General features: G+C 39.4%; 1 protein-coding gene across 2 annotated transcripts in view; it reads right to left on the bottom strand.

The window, feature by feature from the left end:
• Positions 1–23773, bottom strand: part of LOC131895957 (nucleoporin SEH1) — a 117820-nt gene that overhangs the window by 10562 nt on the left and 83485 nt on the right. For both annotated transcript variants that reach the window (XM_059246508.1, XM_059246509.1), the window contains exons 32-47: positions 23677–23737; positions 22988–23127; positions 22796–22888; positions 22099–22217; positions 20821–20997; positions 19663–19753; positions 18712–18888; positions 14361–14621; positions 13895–14010; positions 12345–12454; positions 10312–10462; positions 6714–6916; positions 6160–6286; positions 3766–3871; positions 2793–2997; positions 345–424 (exon numbers count right to left, since the gene is read on the bottom strand). In XM_059246508.1, coding sequence (XP_059102491.1) covers positions 345–424; positions 2793–2997; positions 3766–3871; positions 6160–6286; positions 6714–6916; positions 10312–10462; positions 12345–12454; positions 13895–14010; positions 14361–14621; positions 18712–18888; positions 19663–19753; positions 20821–20997; positions 22099–22217; positions 22796–22888; positions 22988–23127; positions 23677–23737 — 2217 coding nt within the window. The remainder of the gene's footprint in view (positions 1–344; positions 425–2792; positions 2998–3765; positions 3872–6159; positions 6287–6713; positions 6917–10311; positions 10463–12344; positions 12455–13894; positions 14011–14360; positions 14622–18711; positions 18889–19662; positions 19754–20820; positions 20998–22098; positions 22218–22795; positions 22889–22987; positions 23128–23676; positions 23738–23773) is intronic.

Below are 23773 nucleotides of genomic sequence, written 5' to 3'. Positions count from 1 at the left end.
GAAAATTAAATGGAGCAAGCATTTTTGTATGTTTTACACTTTAAAAAAAGCTTTCTAATTTGACTCTCAGAATTATCTGGTGAAAAAGCATGGGTAAAGGCCATCCCCACCTACAGAAAAACACCAGTGCATAAAGTGGTGGAACAAACAACCAGCATCTCAACCTGTACTTGTAGTCAGGGTTTTTTATTTTTGTTGTTGTTGTTGTTGTTGTTTTTTCAGAGCTGAGGACTGAACCCAGGGCCTTGCACTTGCTAGGCAAGCGCTCTACCACTGAGCTAAATCCCCAACCCTATAGTCAGGGTTTGAAACAGCCCACAGTCTGAACAGTTTAGATGACTGACCTTGACATACGGGGGAGCAAAAGATGACAGGTGCCACCTCACATTTGTGGGGCCACAATTCTCCAGTTCCAGATAGTTCTCTGAAAAGAAAAAAATGCACATTTGTACTCTGAGACGCTAGTGGCAAGCAGCTCTGTGAAAAACCTCATGACCTTACAGTCAAGTAGAAACTACAGAAGTTTCTAGAGAATCAGAGATATTTTTTTCTTCAAAGAAAAATGCAAAGATATTGAAGGGCTGAAACAAGAGAACACAATTATACAATGGGAAGACAGGTGTCAATGATTCACATGGTCAGACTAGAGAGAAGAAGGTTCTGTCCTGGGTCCGACACCTCTAAGAACACATCACCTGAGCAAAGAGCAGTCATTAGTCTGTTTACAGGCCACTGCTCAGGGAGACTAGAAAGAAGGGGGAAGGGCATGGGTGGCAGGAGGGTGTAAGTGGGCCCAGGGCTCAGATGTAACTTCAGAAGCCGGGATTCAAGAGTCTCAGAAATTCTGAAAGGAACGGAGCAGGAAAATCCAGGAGATAGTATCACCAGTACCCTAGGTGTGAAAAGTCCATGGAGGAAGGGACAGCGTCACCTAAGAAGCTACGGATACAGCAAAATAGCTCTGATCAAGCTGGCCAGGCCTCGTGATGGCACCTAACCAAACCAAGAAAGGGAAGGCAGGGAGCAGGACCCTTCCACAGAGGGTGTGCTGAGAAGGTAGCAGTTATGGACAAAGATGAGGGGGTAGGGGTAAAGGTGTCTGTGATGGTAGCACACACTGTGGGCTCACTAAAAGGAGCCAACAAAGAAGGAGAAAAGGAGGGCAAGAGGAAGGGGTGGGGGCAGGGAGAGTCCTGAGAAAGCAGAGTAGATGGCTTTGACTAGATTTAAAAGCAGAAGGCTTCCTTTATGACAGAAAACAGATTTCATTTAGCCTGATGACTTCTCTCTGTGTGAGGCAAAGTCAAGGAACAGCTGGGACATGGACTGCTGGTGAGAACACATGATAAAGGGACATCTGGGACTGTGAATCTGTCAGCAAGCCTATATGGTTTTGTCCAGTGATGCCCTGACACTCGCTGGAGTGGGGACACGAGTGGCCAGACAGCTAGGTCTGACCAAGGTTTAACAAGAAGGCACAGGAGTCAAGGGGAAGGGGGGAAGGCTATGATTATCAGGACAGGCCATAGGACTCAAGGAGTCAGGAAAAGAGGTGGTAAGGCCACAAAGGCTGTGGACCTTGGAATGGAGACTTCAACAAGGTTGGAAAGACTGAAATCCCTGAAGCAGGGGAAAGACAGGGATGGTCTTAAGATAGAGTGAGAGCAGAGTGAGCTACTGAGGTAAATAGTAAGATCCAGGAGGCCTACAAAGAAGGAAACAAAGTCAATGAAAAGTACTATATGTCTCAGTGAGACACGGACCCAAATCTTTTCTAGAACACCCAAATAATACTATTCATTTAGCAAAAGTCTGAGAGGAAAAGGTAAAAGAGACATTAACTACAGAGTACCTACTGGATGGTAAAGACCATGTTCATTGCTGAACAAATCTGTTCAAAACTGAACAAATGAATGACTGAATCTACTCTAAGTATGCCCCAAGAAAGTGATGGTTACAACAGTCCCTTGAGACATGGGGAATAAGCAGGGAAGCCAGCCTAATGAGGACCTAAATATCTATCAGTATCAGAGCCTTGGTCTTGCATCTACACTGTGGTGTGGTGTGAAAAGGGCCCCCGTAGGCTCATAGAAAGTGGCACTATTGGGAGGTTTGGCCTTATTGGAGTAGGTGTGGTCTTGTTGGAGGAGGTGTGTCACAGAGGCTGGGCTTTCAGGTTTCAGAAGCCCAAGCCAAGCCCAGGAGCACTCTCTCTTCCCGCTGCCTGCCAATCCAGATAGGAACTCTCAGCTACCTCTTCAACAGCATGTCTGCCTGTGCGTCACCATGCTACTTAACATGACGATAATGGACTAAACCTCTGAACTGTAAGCCAGACCCAGGAAATGTTGCTGTGGTCATAGTGTCTCTTCACAGCAATAGAACCCTAAGACACCCATCTCCTTTCTTCTTCAATTACTAGGTTAGAGATCTGGTTGGAACAGGATAGCAAATGACCATTCAATAATACCTAAATACCAGGAATACACAGTTATTTGAGCCTAGGCTTCAGAGTTTAAGATTGTATTTCCAAATCCATCCCATTATTGAAATGACTGCCAATGACTCCATAATTTTCTCCTTAAAGTATAAGGAGTAAATTTTGTATGTATTTACTTAAGATGAACTTCCAGCACAAGGGGCTAGAAGTATAGCTCAGCAGCAAAGCACTAACACGTGTGATGCCCTGGTTTTGAGACCTGGTATACAATTGCACAGCTATATTAAAAGCAAAGCACTAGACTATACACAGCAGCTGACATCTGACTGACCTAACTTTTGTGATACAATACCTGAGGTTTTACCAGGTTCTGTTGGAGGAAAAATCACTGTCTTGCTTCTAATTTCAACTTTTGTGGAAGGTGGTTTTGTTATTGGTTTTGTCAAATGGCTAATGGAAGGTTCAGGTCCTGGGGCAAGATTTCCAAATGTACTGGAGGCCAAATGAGGTAAAGGTTCTTGAGTCAAATCTTCTCGAATTTGAACTTTTACCATTTTCTGAAATAGGTCAAATGAATAAGACACATAAGTAACTACCAGTTTAAAAGACACATTCTGGTTTTTAAATTATGGTAAAGAGATTCCAAACAAATGAAACACTGATGAATTTAGAAATTGAAGTTTATTCAGATCTCAAAGAAGTAGAAGTATATCCTTTGGTTCTAGCTCCTCTCTCAGCATTAGCTTTCTTCCCTCCTTCCTTCCTCTACTGTCCCTGCATGTGTGTGCATGGGTGTGTGAGTGTGCATGCACATGTGCCTGAGCGCTCACGGGGGTGTTGGTACTCCTCTTCTATCTTGTTTTGAGTAAGGCTTCTTCTTTGTCACTGTGTATACTGGCTAAGAAGCCAGTGAGTTTCCAGGGATTCTCCTGCCTCTGCCTTGAATCTTGCTATGGGAGCCCTAGGTTAAGCAGATGCACACTCCTGTGTCTGTCTTTACACAGGCTCTGGGGCTCTGAACTCGGGTCCTGACACTTAGAAGGCAAGTGCTTACCCACTATGTCACCTCCCTGCCTCCCTCTTTCCTTCCTTTTTGATTTTAAAGCAAATAATTTGCAATAGTTTCTAGGTCCTTATTTTCCATCCCTGTCTCCCAATAAAACTGTTCAGATCACTAATGGCAAAATTCTGTACAAAGTGCTCTGAGAAGTATACCTACTTGGGTTTCATTTGACTTCCAAAATGTAAAAGTTATTAAGGACTGTGAAACTGAAGCTACAAAATAAAAGGAATGTTGGTTGCTCAGAAAAATAACTTAGACATACCTTCTCTCCATTATCACAGTGTACGTAGATCAAGCCAGACCATGGGAACATTGATTGTTTTGTGGACAGGGAAGAATTGGGACTCACAAGAATTTGTATTTTACTCCTTTAAAAAAAAAATAATGAACACTGAGAATACTCTTCACTTTTACAGTAGTAATGACAAGTTACAAATATTGTTCTACAATAACCAATCTGTGGTGATATTTTATTTGTATGTTAATAAATAAAGTTTGCCTGGAGATCAGAGGACAAAGCAAGCCATTAACACAAAAGTCAGGCAGTGGTGGCACATGCCCTTAATCTGATCATGTGGCAGGTAGGGTCTCTGTGTGTTCAAGGACACACTAGGGAACAGCTAAGCATAGTGACACACTCCTTTAATTCCAGTACCACCAACCATAGAGACCTAGAAGTCTATATAGACAGGCACTGACAAGGAAGTGAGGTAGTAGCTGGTCTAAGAGCCAATGAGCGGGCAGAAGAGCAAGGCAATAAAGGCACAGGTTAGACAGGAAGTAGCTCTTTTTTGGTAGCTGCAGAGCTGGAGAGGTAAGGTTGGTGTCTCTCCCTATTTCCCTGATCTCTAAGGCTTTCACCCCTATATTTGGCTCTGTGTTTCTTATTTAATAAGACCGTTTAGAAATTCATCTACATCAATCGTTTCCTGTGGCTGGGAAAAAACAAAGAATGTGGTTAGCTCTTGCCCCAACTTTTTCATATGGTTCATCTAGCCTCAGTACCCAACAATGGCAAACAAAAAATATACTGGTACAAATCCCTTAGCCCAAGGAAAAACTCTTTCTAGTATAAAACATTGAATAGAAATATCACCTCAGAATCAATTCCAGACAGATTCATACTACACAAACTCTGAGCCACTTGATAATTAGGGATGATATGGTTACAGCACACAGCAAATTAACTTTCCAGTAAACTGGAAGAAAGTATTAGAGGAAAATGGACAGGGGGTTATTAATTAGCCAGTTATTGATATTCTCTGTTCTCAAATTTCTCTTCCAGGACCTAAAGGTAAGCTTAAATGAAGAGATCAGACTTGTGTCTATGGAAAAAAAAAAAACCACACTTGTCAAAAATAGCATAGCAAAATGATTTTCCATGACTAACAGCTAATCTATGGGGCCCCCAGGGTCATTTGTAAAATAACTGTTCTGTCATCCCTATCTTTTTACTCAGTAGCTAGCAAGGGAATGCTGCGTGTGATAAGCACTCAGTGCAAGCTGAGCTGATTGCTTTTCTCCAGGTATACTCTGAATACCCTATCCTTACATCAGTTCACAGCACCAGTCCAGCAAACTCTACAAATATGCAATCATAATTTTGCAAATGTAAATGAACTCCATGTTGCTCTTCTGCAGTGCTGTTAATCACAAACACTAAGCACTTTAGATGACAGAGTTCCATTCTGACCAGATAAAGTCTCTGCAAAGCTGCAAAGCTGTGGTTTTCATCTTGTCAGTAATCAGGTCGTGTGTAGACAGTACCTATGTAGGAATAGCTGAACCCAAAAAGACTCCTTCTTAGGATATTTTATATAGAACATTATACATCAGAAAATTCTGGCTGAAAAATGTCTTCAGAAAAAAATACAACAAACAAACAAAAAACAATGTTCATTTCAAACCAAGGAGAGAGAAAGCAAAACAGCTAGGCTTTGAGAGAGACTGCTGGCCAACCCCACCACAGACCTGGCTTTACTCCCTACACTGTGATTCTGTGGGCAGAACAGTGTGTCAGAAACATTTTGATGTCTTCCATTCCAGGGTCTCTGTTCCTCACCAATCACGTCTCTTTTCCATCTTAGGGTACCCCTACCTAGCTGTGTGTATGATCTCTTAAAGTGTGTGTCACACAGTAAGATGTGTACTTTGTTAGCACAGGGCAAATCTCCACTGATTAACTTTATTTGCTTATTTCTGCAGTTCTGGGAACAGAAACCAGGGCCTCACACATGCTAGGCAAGAGCTCTACAACTGAACCCTGAACACAGTTGTATGAGATAACCTGGTCCTTCAGTTGAGATGAGGAAAGAAATCAGTGGGAGTGGGAACAGAAGGGAAATAAGGTCAAAATACATATATAAGATATTTACACATGTATGATAATGTTCTATACTCATTATATATAACGAATACCTTGTTTTAAAAGGCCTGCAAAAAGCCAGACATGGTGGCACGTCTTTAGTCCCAGCATTTGGGAGGCAGATGAATCTCTGATTTTGAGGCCAGCCTGGTTTACAGATCAAGTTCCAGGACAGCCAGAGCTACACAGAGAAACCCTGTCTCAAGGGGGGGGGGGGGGGGGGGGGAGAGAAAGAAGGCCTCCATGATGGCATCTGAATAATAACACAGAAAAGAACAAAAATATACTTACTCTGGTGTGATAAATCCATGTTGTGGTGTGACTGTCAGACAATGTGCTGGCCAGTATAGCTCAAATTTCAGTACCCTAACAGAGTTATTTATAATCTGGAAACGTCCAGTTTTTGCCATGTCACCTACTGTAACAGATAAATAATGTTAATTCCATTTAGCCATAGTGATAATACAAATGTTAGTAATACTGAATCCTGAATAAACGCACTTGTACAACAATAGCTAATTTTGCTTTTCTCAACAGTTCAATTATAGGAATTTCCAGTCTGTGTTAAAGTGTCTTCTTAATAACTCCTAGAAACTACAAAGACACTGGCTGCACTGAGCCAGGTTAGAGACTGTAACCTGAAAGGCTCCCATCTGATTTCACTCTGGGAATCATGGATGCACCATGTGTTCCTGCCCGGAACCACAGTTTTCAGGGTTCCATCAGCAAGTAGCAGGTAGAGCTCCTTAGTGGAGTACTGACCAACTGTCAGGTCTCAGGGGTGGGAGCTGCAGCTACAGAGATGCAAACCCTTACTCCTAAATGCACTTCTGAGAAGTTCTTACCCAAGTATTCACAAGGAGGAGGAGCTACCAGAATCAAGTGTTCCGGATGGACAGCCCACCTTTCTTCAGAGGTTGGTGTGTCCTGAGCTGGGTGGGCAATTTTTGAGAGAAAAGGAGGACCTTGAGGGCCTTTGACTGGTAAAACATCCAAAGAGACATTGCCACTTTGTTTTCCAGACGTTCCAGATTCACTGGAAAAATCACTTAAAAACAGAAAAGAGAGAGACATCAAAAATACTAACAAATTTAATTATTTCACATTTTATATCAGAGCTTCATAAAATAAAAAAAATGACACAAGTAAAAGGGTATGATATGTCATATATAGTTTAGTAAATATGAAGTCTCCATATTTTATATACTTAAAAGTACTTTATAGGGCTTGGGATGTAGCTCTGAGATAGAGTGCTTGCCAAGCATGACAACGCCTTGGGGTCTGACCCTAGTACTACAGGAGAGAGAAGACAGAGAATTAAAAAAAAAAAATGTAACTTTAATCAAACTATTTGATGATCTACATCTTTTTTTTTTTTTTCCTACATGACTTCTGTATCAAAAATCTCTTAAACAATTTACTGGAAAATGGCCCAATAGAGAGAAAAACCAAATTCACTAAGCATGGTTCAATAGGCCTTTAACCTCAGCACCTCGGGGCTGAGACGAGTAGTTTCAGTGAGTCGGAGGCTATCCTATCCTGGTCCACACAGGCATTGCAGGCCAGCCAGGGCTACACAGTCAGACCCGATGGAGGGAGAGAGGGAGGGAGGGAGGGAGGGAGGGAGGGAGGGAGGGAGGGAGGGAGGAAGGAACGAAGGAAGGAACGAAGGAAGGAAGGAAGTAGGTAAGTGGGTAGGGGAAGGGAGAGGAGGAAGGAAGAAAGAGAAAAAAAGAAAAACCTAATTACTTTTTAACATATCTCTAACTGCACAATGACAACTGGTTTCACAACGGTGATACCAAAATCCATTTAAACAGCAAAGACTTCTGGAAAAACGCTAATACAGTCAAGAAGACTCTTACTATTTTCTAGGAAGCCTTAGGAACAATTCTAAGTCAAACCTAGTTTGTAATTATCACAAAAGCACAAATCATAATTGAAGTTTTAACGCACAGTGCCCAATTCTGCCCCCACACATGAACTGCAGTTTTATTTACAATCAACATTGAACAGAAAATCAGAGGGAATCCCTGCCTTCCTCTTCTTACCAGCACACGCTCACCTTGGTTTCAAATCAGACTCACGGCACCAGAGAAACAAGTGTTGGTTCTTGGCATTTCTACTTACTGAGAACAATTTCTTACTATGTGATATATGTAACTGCTCTATTTAATTATTCCTTTAAATGCCTTTGAAAATGATCAGAACTAAAGCAAAGGAAGAGGAACAGAGAGGCGGGCAGGTGCCCGGCAGGTGGGAGGGTTACTGGCAGCGGGGGTGGGCTATGGAACTGAACACACGGACACTAAGCCTGGATGCACTGGGCACGGGAGACAAAATACAATGCATTGGTTGACACCGGGAGACTGAGTGAAACCTTACGGCAGAAGAGGGTAATGGGGCTAATCAGAGAACAACATAACTATGGGGAAGATATACTATAGTGTTAGATAGGAACTGGAGGCACTCATATAAACTCGTGTTTGCTTTTTTGTCATATTTATGAATAGAAATAGATATAGAAACGTGGATTTACACATGAATCTATGCATTTCTTAGGTCTTCCACTACAATACAATGGGCACACCCAATGATATTCCCTGGTTTCCAATGTCATTTTCTAAACAAAGGTACTTCTAAGAGAAGGGTAGGGTCAGATAAGCCTCGACTACCTTGCTGTGCTAATGAGTAAGAAACTACTCAAGGCCTGATGGGAGACTCATCAAAAGTAATAGTGAACCAGAATGAGAGGAGAGACCCAAGAGTCACACTGACTCTCTAAGCCCACCCTATTATTAAGTACAAACAAAAGGCTCTTCTTCTTCACAGTGGACAGCCAACTAATAACTATAGAATATAAAAAGAATAAAAAGAAATACTTTTGGCTACCATGATAGCAATAACATGAATCAGGCAACAATTACCAACAGATGTAAAAAATTTAGTAACAAAATAATTCTCTATATCTGAATATTCGCTTGAAAGATATTAACTTGGTAGTGGAGAAACTTGAAAAGACTAGTTTTAACCAAATAATAAGAACATTACTTGGGTGGTGGTGGCGAACATCTTTAATCCCAGCACTCAGGAGGCAGAGCCAGGCGGATCTCTGTGAGTTCAAGGCCAGCCTGGTCTACAGAGTGAGATCTAGGACAGGCACCAAAACTACACAGAGAAACCCTGTCTTGAAAAAAAAAAAAAAAGTTAAGAATATTACTGCTGCTGAGCACAGTGGCACATGCTTCTAATCACAGAACTCAGGAGTTAGAGGCAGGTAAATCTCTGTGAATTCAAGGCTAGCATGGTTTACACAGTTCAAAACACAAACACCACCAGGATGGGTCAACATCATATACCACCTGTGAGACGCATGCAAAAAAAAAAAAGTAAACAGCATCATTTCTTTGGTGTTCTGCTGAAAGCATCAAAGCTGAATTTGCAAATTGAAAAGTCATTGGTAGGAAAATGGTCAACAGCCGGCCTGTAAACTATTTTCTCACTTTTACTCGGAAAACTCAGGAAAAAAAGAGCTGACTTGGGCAGATGTGGTAATCTCATAGGCAGCATGCTAATCCCTATCTACAGAATGCTGTAATAGCATGTCTAGTGTATCATCTGCTTACAACTGTCTGGGGAAAGAAACCTGAAATTTATGAGCCTATGGGACATAGCTCTTTGAAAATTATCATATAAATTATTTAATTACCAAACTATAAAACAGATCTTTCATGCTTAAAATAGCTCCCTTTTGCCACATGCTCAATACAGAGAATCTGTGTAAAACTGGCCTAGAACACAGGCATTAATACAAAAAGTACTTAGGAAGCACCACAGATAACTGATCTCAAATTATCAGCAAAGCCTAACTATGAATTCTTTGACTGAGGTCCTGATTTGATAATCCATTCATACTCTCTCATCTATGAATGGTAAGGAAGGACAGCTCATTACTGAGGAGACAGTTCATCAAAATGTAATATAAACTTGGATTCTAGACAAGAGAAAAGAGGATCTTCTTCCATAATTTAACTGGAGAGATTTATTTTTAACAGAGATGTATAAACAGAGTCCATGCACTACGGATATCACTGTCCTGATGTTAAATGTTCTAACTCTGATAGATTAACTATGGGGACTAATTTTAGCAACTCAGGGTTACTCATGCCTGCAGTTCACTGTTATGTGACTAAGACAAAAATTTCTATAAAAAAGAGATGGCAACATAAATATGCTAACAACTAGGAAATCTGAGTGCTGAGTTTTCAGAAGTTGTCTGCACTATTATTTTTGAACTTTTTTTAGGAGCTTAAATAATCAAATTAAGCTTTAAAAGTAGGAAAAAATGAGAAAAAAATAACATGGCATGGTGGGGAGAAGATGAGCTGCAGTATGAATCAGTCATGAAATCTAGCAAAAGATTTGTTTATTTATTTGTTTTACCTTTTAGATTCCAACCTAGCACTAGAAGAAGGCTGAAGAAATTCTCTGCTAGAAACGGAATCTCTGAATTCTCCAATTACTGACAGGGTAATTTTACGCATGCTTCCATAAAAGAGCTGAATATCATTAGGCCGCTGAGGAAGATCACACGCTGCAAAAGAATACACTTTGAAACACATAAATCCTCATGCAAGCACAGCACAAAACAATACATTACATATAGCCATATTATTGCCTTAGGTTGGGGTAGGATGCATCTCAATTATCAATACCACTGACTGGTACAGACTGTCCACCAGTACTGACAAACTATGACCCAAATATGAATGATCATCTTTGCTACTCCGTAACCTTTGGCAACTTGATAAACGCCTCTGAGCTTTAGTTCCCTCAAATGTGATCTGGAACAGCAGTGCTCATCTATCTCAGGGACACCATGAGCCTTAAAACATGAACATTTTTCAAGATATGTATGGCACAAAGCATATATGGTGAACGAGGCACTCTTCTAGTTCTTCAGGTTAACTAAATTTCCAGAGTGACTCTTTGAGGTAGGTATTATGAGGTACACATTTAAAAGGAGGAATCTGAAGCACAAAAAGGCTAAAGGCAAGTTTCCCAGTTCTGCAAATCTAGGAACCAGTCACTATTAGCATTACTAAATGTTTCTAGATTAATTAAAAAGGGGGGAACATCATGAACATCTCTAGGGAGTGTATTTCATTCTATTATCCTTTAAAAATTATACATTTTAAACGGAAATCATGCTTAAGCAGTAAATTGGTTTTGTTTTTCTTGAGACAGGATCTCATATAGCCAAGGCTGGTCCTGTACTTCTGATCCTCCTGAATCTACTCCCAAATGCTTGCATCACATTCATGTATCACCATGCCAGGTAGTAAATTTAAATTTATAGTAACTATGCCATGACTACAAATTATGAGAGTAGTTGTTTCTTATTTATTAATAGGTTTACCAAAACAACGCTTCTTACAACACACTTCTTGAATTTCTGGACAAGGAGCTCCCCTGGAGCATCTTTCCTCATCCTGGTCCACCTTCTCCACTCTGTCTGCATTTATTCAGCAGGTGAGTGGACTATCACTAGCTGGTGGAATTATGCCAACTCCGAACCACTGCCTACTCTACCTGCTTTTGTTCACGTCTTCACCGCAGCTGCAATGCTACTAAGTACGTCCACAGCAAAGTGCAGCTTAGCTCTCAGCTAGAACTTTCCTGAGGAAGGGATGATGTTCTAAAGTAGCAAAGATGGACCTTAACCTAAATGTGTACATTCATGTGTCATTTTATTTACATAAATTACATATTATTTTACCAAAATGACACTTTGCTATGAAAATTTTAAATGATATTTTCTTAATAAATGAAGACTTTCATTAAATGACATTTATCACAAATTCGTATCACTGTTCTAATGGCTATAAATATTCTACCCTATATGCTTGGACATTTAGGGTACTTCTAACTTCTTACTACTATCAACAACACTATAAAAATTATTATGGTATTAAAATTATATATGCATTTTTACAGTTTGTATGTCTTGGTGTATTTATTTTGTATGGATAAACAAACACAATTAAATATTTGAACTGTTTCTCTCGAGTGAGCTTAAGCATCTATCCTACACTCTGCATGTGTGTTTGGGATGTCTTGGGCACCACTACTTCTCTAAACATGATCAAGAAATCTGAAACAGCATGAAATGAGTGTAGTAATGGCCCCATCCTCCTTCCATTCATGAGCCTACTCTTTACTGACATACATTACTGAAACCAAAAATACTTATAAAGCAAAGTTCTTCCATGTGATTTTCAAAACCCTTGAGGATGAAAAGTAGATGCCATTCCCATTCCATAGAGGACACTGAACTCACTGATAGTCTTTAAAGTCAGAGGTTCAGACAACTCAGATTCAGCTAACCACATCCAAACTAACCACTTTCCTGTTCACACCCCATCCTAGATAACACCACAAGTGACCCAAAAGATGAAGGATGTTACACTTCTTACCTTCATCTATGAGTAGCTCATCCTGAAATGCTTCAGCGAAGTCGATGTTCTGTAGCACACTGTGTTCCGGAAGTATTTGCTTTGTGACTCCTGGTTTATGCAGCAGGGCTCTACCAGAAGAGATCTTTATTCACTTTATACATAAAGTGACTTACATCAGATTTTAAAGTATTTGGCAAACCCCACTCACAGCATGGTACATTCATTCATACAGCATATATCTTAAGTCATAATATAAGTACTTTTTAGAGCCAAACCTGTTTTCAGAAGTTCAGCTGAAATGGTAGTGAAATCATTAGTTTTAGCTCAATAGTAATATCAAAGTAAGAGCTCTTTAATGTAAGAGAAGAAAGAAGGATAGATCCTTCTGAAGGCCTATCTTTTCACTATTTGTGACAATTTGGTCATAAAACTTCCCTCAGTGGGAGACGGAAAAAAAAAAAAAAAACAATAAATAATGATAAGCTGTTTAGGGAAACATTTAAGTAACCACATAACTACTGTAGAAATAAGCATCTTCCAAAGGATCTCTTTGCAGTGAAAAACAAACTATAAACATCTCTGTAATTCTCAAATGTTCATATCCAAAGGAAAGTTCAGCACCATAAGTTTGTGGTAGATAGGAGTTATGAAACAATACACTGTATTTTTTATGTTTCAGTAGAGAGAAAAGGAAACAGGACATGTGGTGATCTGATTTCTTCAAATTATTCTAAACTAATTAAGAAGCCCGGTTCAGCTGTGCTTGGTGGCACACGCCTGTAATCCCAGCACTCAGGGGGGCAGAGGCAGGTGAATCTCTGTGAGTTTGAAGCCAGCCTGGGCTACAGAGTGAGTTCCAGGAGAGCCAGGGCTATGTAGAGAGACCCTGCCTCAAAAAATAAAAAAGCCAGGTTCAAAGAATCACATAGTGAGCTATCGCTCTCATCATGAACTTCCTCTAGCTTCTCTAGCCAAAGATACTCAATTTTATAATAAGAAGCACCCAGAATTTATCACATAACAATGTACCGTTTTTTAATCACACTTGACCTAGAGCAATATTCCAAACTTCCCAACTCAGTATATCAAATCATTTATATTAGATGTATCAAATTTTATAAAGTATCTATAAGTTAAACCATCTTACACATTTTAAAAATACAATTATATTTTCCAATAATTTTAGCCTTTCTAGAAATATTCTAAGTTAATCATGTAGATTTATATAATATAATCTGTCAGTAGTTCTTAAAATCTTTTCTAAACTGATCTGATATATTCTTAAGTATGTTAGGAGTAGAGTCCTAGTATGATCCTCTTATTGGATAAGGAAAAAGAGGCATATTCCCTATGTCAAGAAAGAAAACAGAATGCAGGAAAATAGAGGTGTTTCCTCCAAGTATTTCTAACTCACATTATGCCAACTTATGAGCCACACCAATTGACCAATGTTTTCTTCACCTATCAGTTGACTAATAAATAGTGAGGTATGTTCTAAAACTTCCAAATCATTAACTCTCCTTGCTTTCACTAACCAGTTCCCAACACTGTCTGAACAAAGTCTGTACCTTCGATACTGCTGTCTGGAGATTTCATCACCACCAAAGAAGTAGACAGTTAGCAGCTGTGTTGAGGGTCTGCTGTCACTCTGTCTGTCTGATGGACTGTACAGTAAAGTAACATCCTGATATACAAAAGAAAACCACGAGTACCAACAGTCAGTATTTTCCTCAGTAGTCATCTCACTCTGAATGAACAGTCCTGCAATACTAAATAGAACACAGGCACAAGAACCAGTACACTGGAAGGCAGAGGCAGAGAGATCTCTGTGTACGAGGCCAGCCTGGTCAACAGTTCCAGGACAGCCAGGGCAACACAGAGAAACCCTGCGGGTACAGGTCTTCCAGAAAAACTAGGTAAGTACTTCTATTCCTTACTCCTTTCTAACAAGATTTTAGCCCTTGGCCATAAAATACATAATTAATATTAATCAAAACATAACTTTAGTTTTTAGGGCAGAGATTTTATACTTACTTTTTGGGTTCTTTCCTTAAGCACAAATTTATCTGGAAAGATCCTCATTATTTTAGGATCCAGCAAAACTTTTCTTTGAGAATCTTTAAAACATACTGCTTTAACAAAGGCTGCTCTGGAGCCAGTGTTGTGAACAGAAAAAGTAACTTTACTTTCTTTGCCAGGAATTAAGCCATTCACTGTTACCAAGTAACTGTCAGATAATTTTTTAACATCTTCTAAAATAAGATTACTTGTTCCTCCATATCCAGACAAAGGTATCTAAGGAAAAAAGGAATAGACACATCAAAATTTTTATATAAGAAAGCAGAAAATGTATTACAGTCAGAAGAAAACAGATTTAGTACAATTACAGTTTTAGTGTTTGTATCCTTGGACTAGTAATTAATTACCCAACTTCTAGTCTACCATATATATTATATTATATATTTGTTTGCATATATTATATACGCAGCACTTCCAAACTGCATCTGACTATATAAAGATCAAACATTTCCTGTTGCGTAAGCCAAACTTAACCAAAGAACAATAAAAATAGTATAACGACACTTGCATACATTTGTAAGGTGAAGCATACAACTGTAATTTATTTTGAAATGCCTAAAAACACAGATACACTAGTAGGTGGTCAGCTTTGTGGTAAGAAATACACCAAAGCATAAACTGTAGAATCTCGGTGGTAGTTTTTCAACTTCTCAGCAATTCAGAAAAATTGTCATAATAGAGTACTTTAGGAGGAAAAAAGCCTACCCTCTCATAGTCTTTTAGTAGAGCTATTATCAGAGAGGAGTGTGCAAACAGGACTAAACTGACGACCAGTACTCAAAACTCTCGGCACAAACAAGGCAGGGATTTGGAAGCCTGAAACGGAAGCCAGGTTTGAGAAATGCTTGCTGTAGTTTTTATAGGAGTTGAGCCTTCCAGAAAAAAAAAAAAAAAAAAAAAAAAAAAAAAAAAAAAAAAAAAAAAACAGAAAAAGGCCCACAGATACCTCCATTATAAAGAAAGTAAGGGAAACAGTTACCTTGCTAGAAAATAACCTTCTATGCTGGTCAACAGGCATCTCTAAAACCAAATAGACCCTCGAAAATATGGAAAAATCAACAATTGATTTTGATTTGCCTTATGTACCTCATCAAAACAACATTAAAAACTAAACTTAGGTTCCTCATAAATTTGCTTGATTTATTATAAAATAATAACATTTCTAAGACCTCCAGAGCAAAAACTTAGAAATCTTATCATTTAAAATTAATTCCTATAGTTACAAGAGCCAAAAATACTTCAATTTTTTTTTTTTTTTTTTACTTTTTATAGTTTTGAGTAAATTAGCTGCATGAAATTAAACAGAAAATGATAAAGGGAAAAGGCAGCTTTTAAATACTCAATGTAAGTGTTCTTTCTGAACATCTGTCCCTCTGTCCTCAGAGATCTGTTCCAGGATAGCCTCCCATACCCATGAATACCAAATTCGGTCATGCTCAGGTCCTTTATATGGAATGGCGTGGTTATACATGAACAATGTACATTCCCACATACCCTTAGAACACCTTTAGAGGATACAATATGCAATATAATATAAATAACTATTGGACTGTTTAGAAAATAATATCAAAACAAACAGTATACATGCTCAGTACAGATGCAGTTCTTTTCAAGAATTTGTGGCTAGAGTTCTTGCTACACAAGCACGAGGCCTGGAGTTCAGATCCACCCGTAACCCAGCACTCAGTAACTATAAACAAAAGCCCTAGGGAAGCTGGCTATCCAAACAGCAAGTGCCAGGGTCAGGGACAGTCTGACTCAGTAAATAAAGTGAAGTAACTATGGAAAATACCCAAAGTCAACCTCTGGCCCCCATGTGCATGCATGCATACACATGCACACACACACTTGCACATATATGTACACATCACACACACATGCTAAAACAGAAAAGCAAAAATTGTAATTAAAACCAACCTGACTTGACCAACAGGTCCATAGATTAATCATTGCTCTAAAGGAGGGTTTCTTAAGCTCAACATCATCGGCATTTTAAGCCAGATATTTGGTGAGGTGAGTGTGTGTGTGTGTGTGTGTGTGTGTGTGTGTGTGTGTGTGTGTGTGTGTAGCATATGGCAATAATACTCTTGTCCTAGTCTCAAGGCAATCAAAAATGCCTCCAGATACTGCCAAAAGTCTCTGGAAGCAACAGAGCCTTGGGTTGAGCACCACTGCTCTCAAAGACTACAAAACAGAGCTGTTCTTCAGCACCACAGGGACTGCATAGAAACCAATGTGGGCTCTACACTTATGTAGCCTCAGTTAACCTATGTAGAACGGAGAGACCAGTTTTATCTCAGGCTATTTTGAAAACAAAATATGATATTCCACCTATCAATTAATAATGATATTTAACATGTATTCAACATGCAAAAAGAACAACTAATTTTTATTTTCAGTCCATCATGCTTTATGCTATTCAGAGCACAGAACATTCCATTCATTCCTCAGAACCCAACCACAACACTGGGGACAGCAAGAAGCTGCATGTCACAGGTAAAGTCCTGAAGTGCCAATCCAGAGCGAGTGTAGATGATTGAGACAGGGCTGACTCTCTGGATTCCCTCCAGTTTCCCCTACCACTTCACTAGGCTATTTTAACTTTAACGGTCTAAGCCTTCTCGTGAAATACAAGCCATTTTGAACTGGGAATCCACAGAAAACCTGCCCTACCCAGCTCTATAGAATCTATGCAGGCAGGAACTGCACCAAGACTCTGGTTAGCTCAAGAGGGTGCAGACTACAAGTAGGACTATGGACTGTTAGATCAAACGACCTACAACCTCAAATATCGGCTAAAAGGCCTGGAATTAATCACATTATACTAAGGATAGTGTGAAGGACACAGCCCATTTAGTTCTACTCACAAACCCGATTTTACTTTTATCAGAGTGCTATGCACCCATACATTAAAGCTCTGTCACAAGTACACAATCACGTACATATTCAAACAGGTTGGCTGACCAGCGGGCCAAGGAAGCATCTCCACAGACACTAACTCCTGTGTCAGACAAGCTATCTTGGCCAAGCTCCTATCTGACACTAAGAAACAGAACACAAATTTCCATTCTGGCCTCACTGCCACATAGTGTGCAGTCTGAAGGGTTCACTTCTGTGTAGCTGTGTCATCCGACTGCACTGCCCTTATTCTCTTTCCTCAGTGATTTATACCTTCTACCTGTAGTTCTGAATATATTTATGCAAATGGTTTTAAATCAATTTTTAAAAATTTGTCTTTGTAGGCCCACTATCTGGAACATAATCTAGGAAACTGTATCAAGAGATATTTGCCAAGGTCTGAATGTTGGTTTGGTGTCTCACAAAATCCATATGATGAAATAATCCCCAACATAACAGCATTAGAGAGCAGGACTTATAGAAAGTGCTGAAGTCATGACAGCCCTACTTTCAAAAGTAGAATTAGGGCCGGGCAGCAGTGGCGCACGCCTTTAATCCCAGCACTTGGGAGGTAGAGGCAGGTGGATCACTGTGAGTTCAAGGCTAGCCTGGTCTAGAGAGTGAATTCCAGGACAGCCAGTGCTACACAGAGAAACCCTGTCTCGAAAAACCAAAAACAAGCTAACAAACAAATAAAAAAACAGCAAAAAAGGTGAAGAGAGTGCATCACTCTTGCACCAAAAGTAAGCATCATCTTTGAAACCCAGTGCAACTCCTTGCTAGATAGTGAATCTGCTGGCACATTGATTTAGGACTCTTAGCTTGAGAATTATGAGCAACAAATGTTTAAAAATTATCCAGTGTGGGGCTGGACAGATGGCTCAGCAGTTAAGAGCACTGGCTTCTCTTCCAAAGAACCAAGGTTCAATTCCTAGCACCCATATGGCAGCTTACAATAGTCTGTAATTCTAGTTCCAGGGGACCCAACACCCTCTTCTGGTATCCATGGGCACCAGATGCACACAAGGTACCGTGACATGTAAGCAAAACACTCCTACAGATAAAATAATAAAATAATTCTCTAGCTTGTGGTATCTGTTGTTTATAATGGACCAAATGTGCTAAGACAATAGTTTGCTGAGTTGAATAGCTCTATCTGGATTTACCCAAAATGTGTTTATGTTAGGTATGTTTCAAATTTCTCAAGTTGAAATAAAACTATAAAAGCTTTAGGGTACATGGTGATTATATGAATCTCACAATGGTTGCTTTTAATGACTTGATAATTACCTTGTAATTTGTTTATAAGTCTATAAAAAAACAGAATATATAATTTACCAATATTAAAGCAATGGTTATTACTTAACATGAACTCTATGGAAGGAAAAAAGCAGTGAACTTCTCTTACCATAAACTTAATGCCTGGCTGTGAACGATTTCCAAGCTGTTTGATTTCTAGTTTAGCCAACATACAAGATAATCGAGTAGGTGCAAATAACACAGAGATTACATAATCCTCCCCTGGGCAAATTCTGATCTCACAGTTACTGGTCAATCTCTCTTCTGAGCCAAAAGTGTTCTTAATCTACAATTTAAAAATAATCACTATATAAACTCAAATACTGGCACAAATGAAACACACATTAACACAAACTCTTACAGTTAGTCTTGGAGGCTGAAAGATGGCTCAGCAATTAAGAGCACTGCTCTTATAGAGAACCCAGGTTAAGTTCTCGATACCTACATGGCACTAACAAGTATGTCTAACTCCAGTCCCAGAGAATCTGACATCTTCTTCTGAACTCTATGGGCACCAGGCATGCACATGTTGCAGACATAAACATACATGCAGGCAAACACTCATACACATGAAACAAAATTTTAATAATCTTTTAACCTACAATCAAAAAACCAGTTGGTCTGGATGAGGAGACAGCCCAATAGTAGAGAGTTGGCCTAGCATGTACAAGACTCTGATTCCATCCCCAGCACCGAAAAAAACAGAATCAGAACCACCTGGTCTAGGCTGAGTGTGAAGCCATACACCCATAATCAGCTTTGGGAGGCAGAGTTAGGTGGATCTCTGTGAGTTCAAGGGTAGCTTGGTCTACATAGCGAATCCCAGGTCAGCCAGAGCTCCACAATAAGACCAATTTCAGACAAATAAGACAACAAATGGTCTACATATATTGAGTAGCCATGTGTGGTGGTATAGGCCTGTGGGAGGCAGTAGGATCATGAGTTTCAGGCCAGCCTAGGCTATACAGTGAGACCCTGTTGCATAAACAAAACAAAACATGAAACGAAATAATTTTTAAAAAGTGTTTAAATCAAACAAAACAAAGACCATAGTACGAACCTGAAAGCAATCCTGATCCTGTCCTTTAATAAGTAGTCGCAAGTTTTGGGCTGTAGTTGTTGAACTGTTTCTTAAAACTAGTTTCTGGAGCCTGAAAACAATCACACATTTTAAATGTCTTCTTTTCCATGGATAGTGCTACAGCAACAGAAACAAAGCCAACCGCACCTGACCACAGTCTAAAGACAGGTTGACTGTGCAACTCACTAAGAGGCTGGAGTCATCTCTCCACAATTATGGAACTTGTTTCTGGAAATTCGAGGCTTATTAAGACTCAATAGGGAAGGTTTTTAGTTTAATATCACTCTCTAATTTATCTTCTCAGATGGTCTTATTCATATATAATATGTGTATGAAATATATATGTGCATTTGTGTGTGGGGGGGGGTGTCAAATCTTTAAAGGGGCTGGACTCTGGGAAACAAGAGGTCAAAGATACCAGGTCATTCATACAAAGTGGTCTTTTCAGCAATATGCTGAGTTAATTCACTTTTTTTTTTTTTGGTTTTTCGAGACAGGGTTTCTCTGTGTAGCTTTGCGCCTTTCCTGGAACTCGCTTTGGAGACCAGGCTGGCCTCGAACTCACAGAGATCCGCCTGGCTCTGCCTCCCGAGTGCTGGGATTAAAGGCGTGCGCCACCACCGCCCGGCCTTAATTCACTTTTTAAAGATATTAGAATATAAGTAAAGTGGACATATAAATAGCAGGTTGCTAGTATGAAAAACCCTGGATCTTTGAAACTAATTCCTTTCTTCACTTAATACAAAATAAGAAATCCCTGTTGTGTACAAAAATGAAGACCACTATCACTTGAAGTTTGTCCTAAGAATTTATTAACTAGATTGCAATCTCCCTAAACAAGATACAGTGCCTCAATTACCTTCTCTCTGCCTTTCCACAAAAGGAGCCCTCATACTCTAAATGCTTAACCAACAGAGAACTCACCAAAAAGCCTAAGAAAATAAAAGGCAGTTTGAGATGCATTTTAAAAATGAGACACTATAAATTTTTTAAATTTACTCTTATATGAAGATTAAGCAAATATATGACAGCTTTATCTCCAATCTAAAGAGAATAATACAGTCATATTTAACACCTGAGAGAGTAACATTAGATAACAAAATCTCAGTACTCTTGATGGCTGCTGTGAATACTCACTGTGTCCTGCCGAGAGGGATACCTCCCCAAGTCAGAAACTGCTTATTGGACAGAATCAATGGAGTCTCTGAGCAGTGAGGTCCAGGTGGCAGAGGTTTACTCCCAGAAGAAATGACTTCACCTTTTAACACTACCTCATACTGAGGTCCTAAGGGCTGCACAAATATTTTCAGGATCCTAACCAAAGAAGAAAATACAAGTCAAGTGTTCCATAGTCAGTTCCTTTGCCAACTACATCCTATCCACTCCCTTTGTCTGAGAGACTGAGTCTGTGAAGAAAACCCAGCATTTCCATCTCAAAGGCTTACACTCCGGGGAAAGCACACACAAAGGAAGTAATAATCACAATAATGTCCACATGGCATAGCACAAGGGAAGTTTCACAGGGCTTTCTTCATGAGGAATTTGGGAAGAGCTGAAGGTCGCAGAAGTCAGCACAGGGTTGAGGAAAAGCACTTGAGGCTTAAACAAGTACTTCAACTCGTGTCTGTTCTTTCAAGAGTCTCATAATGAGCTAGCTAGACGTAGGCATTCTATACTCCACGCTGGGGACAAGCAGGGGGCCTGGGTGGGTGCTTCCATGACCTATACTAAGCTAGCTCCATGCAGTCAGGTTCAAACACAACAACAACGATATTCTGAATGAAAGTTACTTATAACTTAGATGTCAAAGTCACAGGTCCTGGAAGAGACCGGGGAAGAATTGTAAAGCAATAAATAAAAAACCGAAGTAAAAATTTTCTGGAAGAAAAAAATTAATGAGGAATACCATAATTCATGCTTTATTATTTACTTTTATCAGAATATATCAGAAAACAGCAACTTCTTAACTTTGATTCAGTTGGATTAAGAGAAGCATTTTACTAACAAAAAAGATGGGCCAGTGGGTAAAAGCTCTTGCTGAGCAGGCCTGAGGATGTGAATTTGATCCCCAAGCCCATGGTGGAAGGAGAAACAACTACTGAGAATTGTCCTCTGATCTCCACACATGCGCCATGGCATGTGACACCCATACCACACACATCGTACACACAACAGTGACACTATAAATTACATATGTACATACACACATACATATATATATATAAATACATGTAAGAGTGTGTGTGTGTGTGTGTGTGTGTGTGTGTGTGTGTGTGTGTGTGTACATATATGGTAACTGAAAAGATTAAAGCACAGCTGTATCATTATTTCATATATTAGGTGAAGTAAAATAGGTGTCTGTACATGAGTGAAAAACATCTAAGCAAGTGGTCATTATAAATATTTTCATATTACCTTTCTTCATATGCTTTGGGATCCTTTGGTGTAAATGAAACTGTAACTTCATGTTCTTCTCCAGGTTTAAGAAATAGACTCTCTGGATCCACTGAAAACTGACTTCCTTGTTCTGCAACCTAAGAAATTACAACTTAACTCATGCAAGCATGTTTTCTTGTATTCTGTGCTTTTCTATGTTATTTTTTAAATTTTTGTTTGTTTTTGTTTGCTTTTTTGTTTTTCGAGACAGAGTTTCTTTGTGTATGTAGTAGCCCTGGTTGTCCTGGAACTCTCTCTGTAGACCAGACTGACCTCAAACTCATATCTGCCTGCCTCTGCCTCCCAAATGCTGAGATTAAAGGTGTCCGTACCACTACCATCCCTCTTATTCCTTTCCAAAAGGGTATTTCCTTCCTCTTCCATTTAAATCTTTTTTCCTACCCCATCTCCAATTGGATCTCAGAAATAAAACCTCTATATGTAGACTACTCTTTTCCACTTCTACACACCCACAGATGCCACACAAACTTCTAAGGAACTATTCAAGAATTCTTACATCCAAGGCTTCAACAATAACCAAGCATACACTTGGGGCTAGTGTGACTCTCGATCTTTACAACACTCTCGGTGATTCCCAGCTCAATCCTCATAACATCCCAACAAGGCTGCCAGCACAGGGCCATCAGAAAGACATCACTCTTTCAAAAGTTCTTACCTTGATATCTAGATAAACTTCAATATTCCCAGCATTTTTCAAAGGCAAGGGCTGCTTTGTTGAGGAATTTACATCGGCCAACAAATACATAGTCTGTGGGGTTGGGTAAAGATGCATTAAAAAAAGTAATCACAATTAAAGAACTATCAACCAGAACATCACAGAGTAACGACAGAGAGAAGATGAGGATACCTGTAAGTCCCTGGGGGCATGAATCCTAGCTATTCCTGCTCTTGCTCGGAGGTCCACACTTCTAAGAACTGGTATAGGGTTTGGGCTGTCAACTTCTATATCCACTCTGGCCAGGAATTCTTCTGCTGAGCCTAGAATTTCTACAAAAGTTTAGTTTTACTTTAGTAAACAGATAGTTAATCCCAGATTTCACCAGTTATCCAAAATGATGTCCTCAGGGATTCAAAGAAAATTCAGGGGCCAGGGAGATGGCTTAGTGGGCAAAAGGTGCTTGTAGTGCAGGAATGATGACCTGAGTGTGACCCTCAGAATCCACGGAAAGGTAGAAGGAGAAAACCAACTTCACAAAACTGTCTAGTGACCGTCACACAAATGCCCACATACATACACAATAATAATAATAAATTAATTAAAAAGAAAAGAAAACCCAGTTAAGACTTTTAAAACAATCCAAACCTAGGTATGACTAGAGAGACAAGCAGAGAGGAAATGGGTTTTCTGCGGCACTTGATTAGACCACCTATACTTCCATAGGTTTAGTCCCACTATCATACCATCTTCTCCATTTCCCAAACATAAAATTTGTGACAATGACCCAAAATATTGTCATTTAATTAACAAACAAATAAACTGTAAATCTGAAGTTTAATTACAGAATAGGCTAATTCAAAAAAAAAAAAATACGATACCTGAAGTGAAGAGTTTCTTTGGGCTATGGAAAATAACCCAAACTATCAGAAATTCTGGATCCTATTAAATGAAAAACAAAATTTTAATGTATATTGA

This window comes from Peromyscus eremicus, chromosome 19, assembly GCF_949786415.1.
Source record: "Peromyscus eremicus chromosome 19, PerEre_H2_v1, whole genome shotgun sequence".
In the NCBI taxonomy this organism is placed as follows: Eukaryota; Metazoa; Chordata; class Mammalia; order Rodentia; family Cricetidae; genus Peromyscus; species Peromyscus eremicus.
Note: the sequence above shows the minus strand (reverse complement) of the source record. Positions and strands in the feature narration are given on the sequence as shown.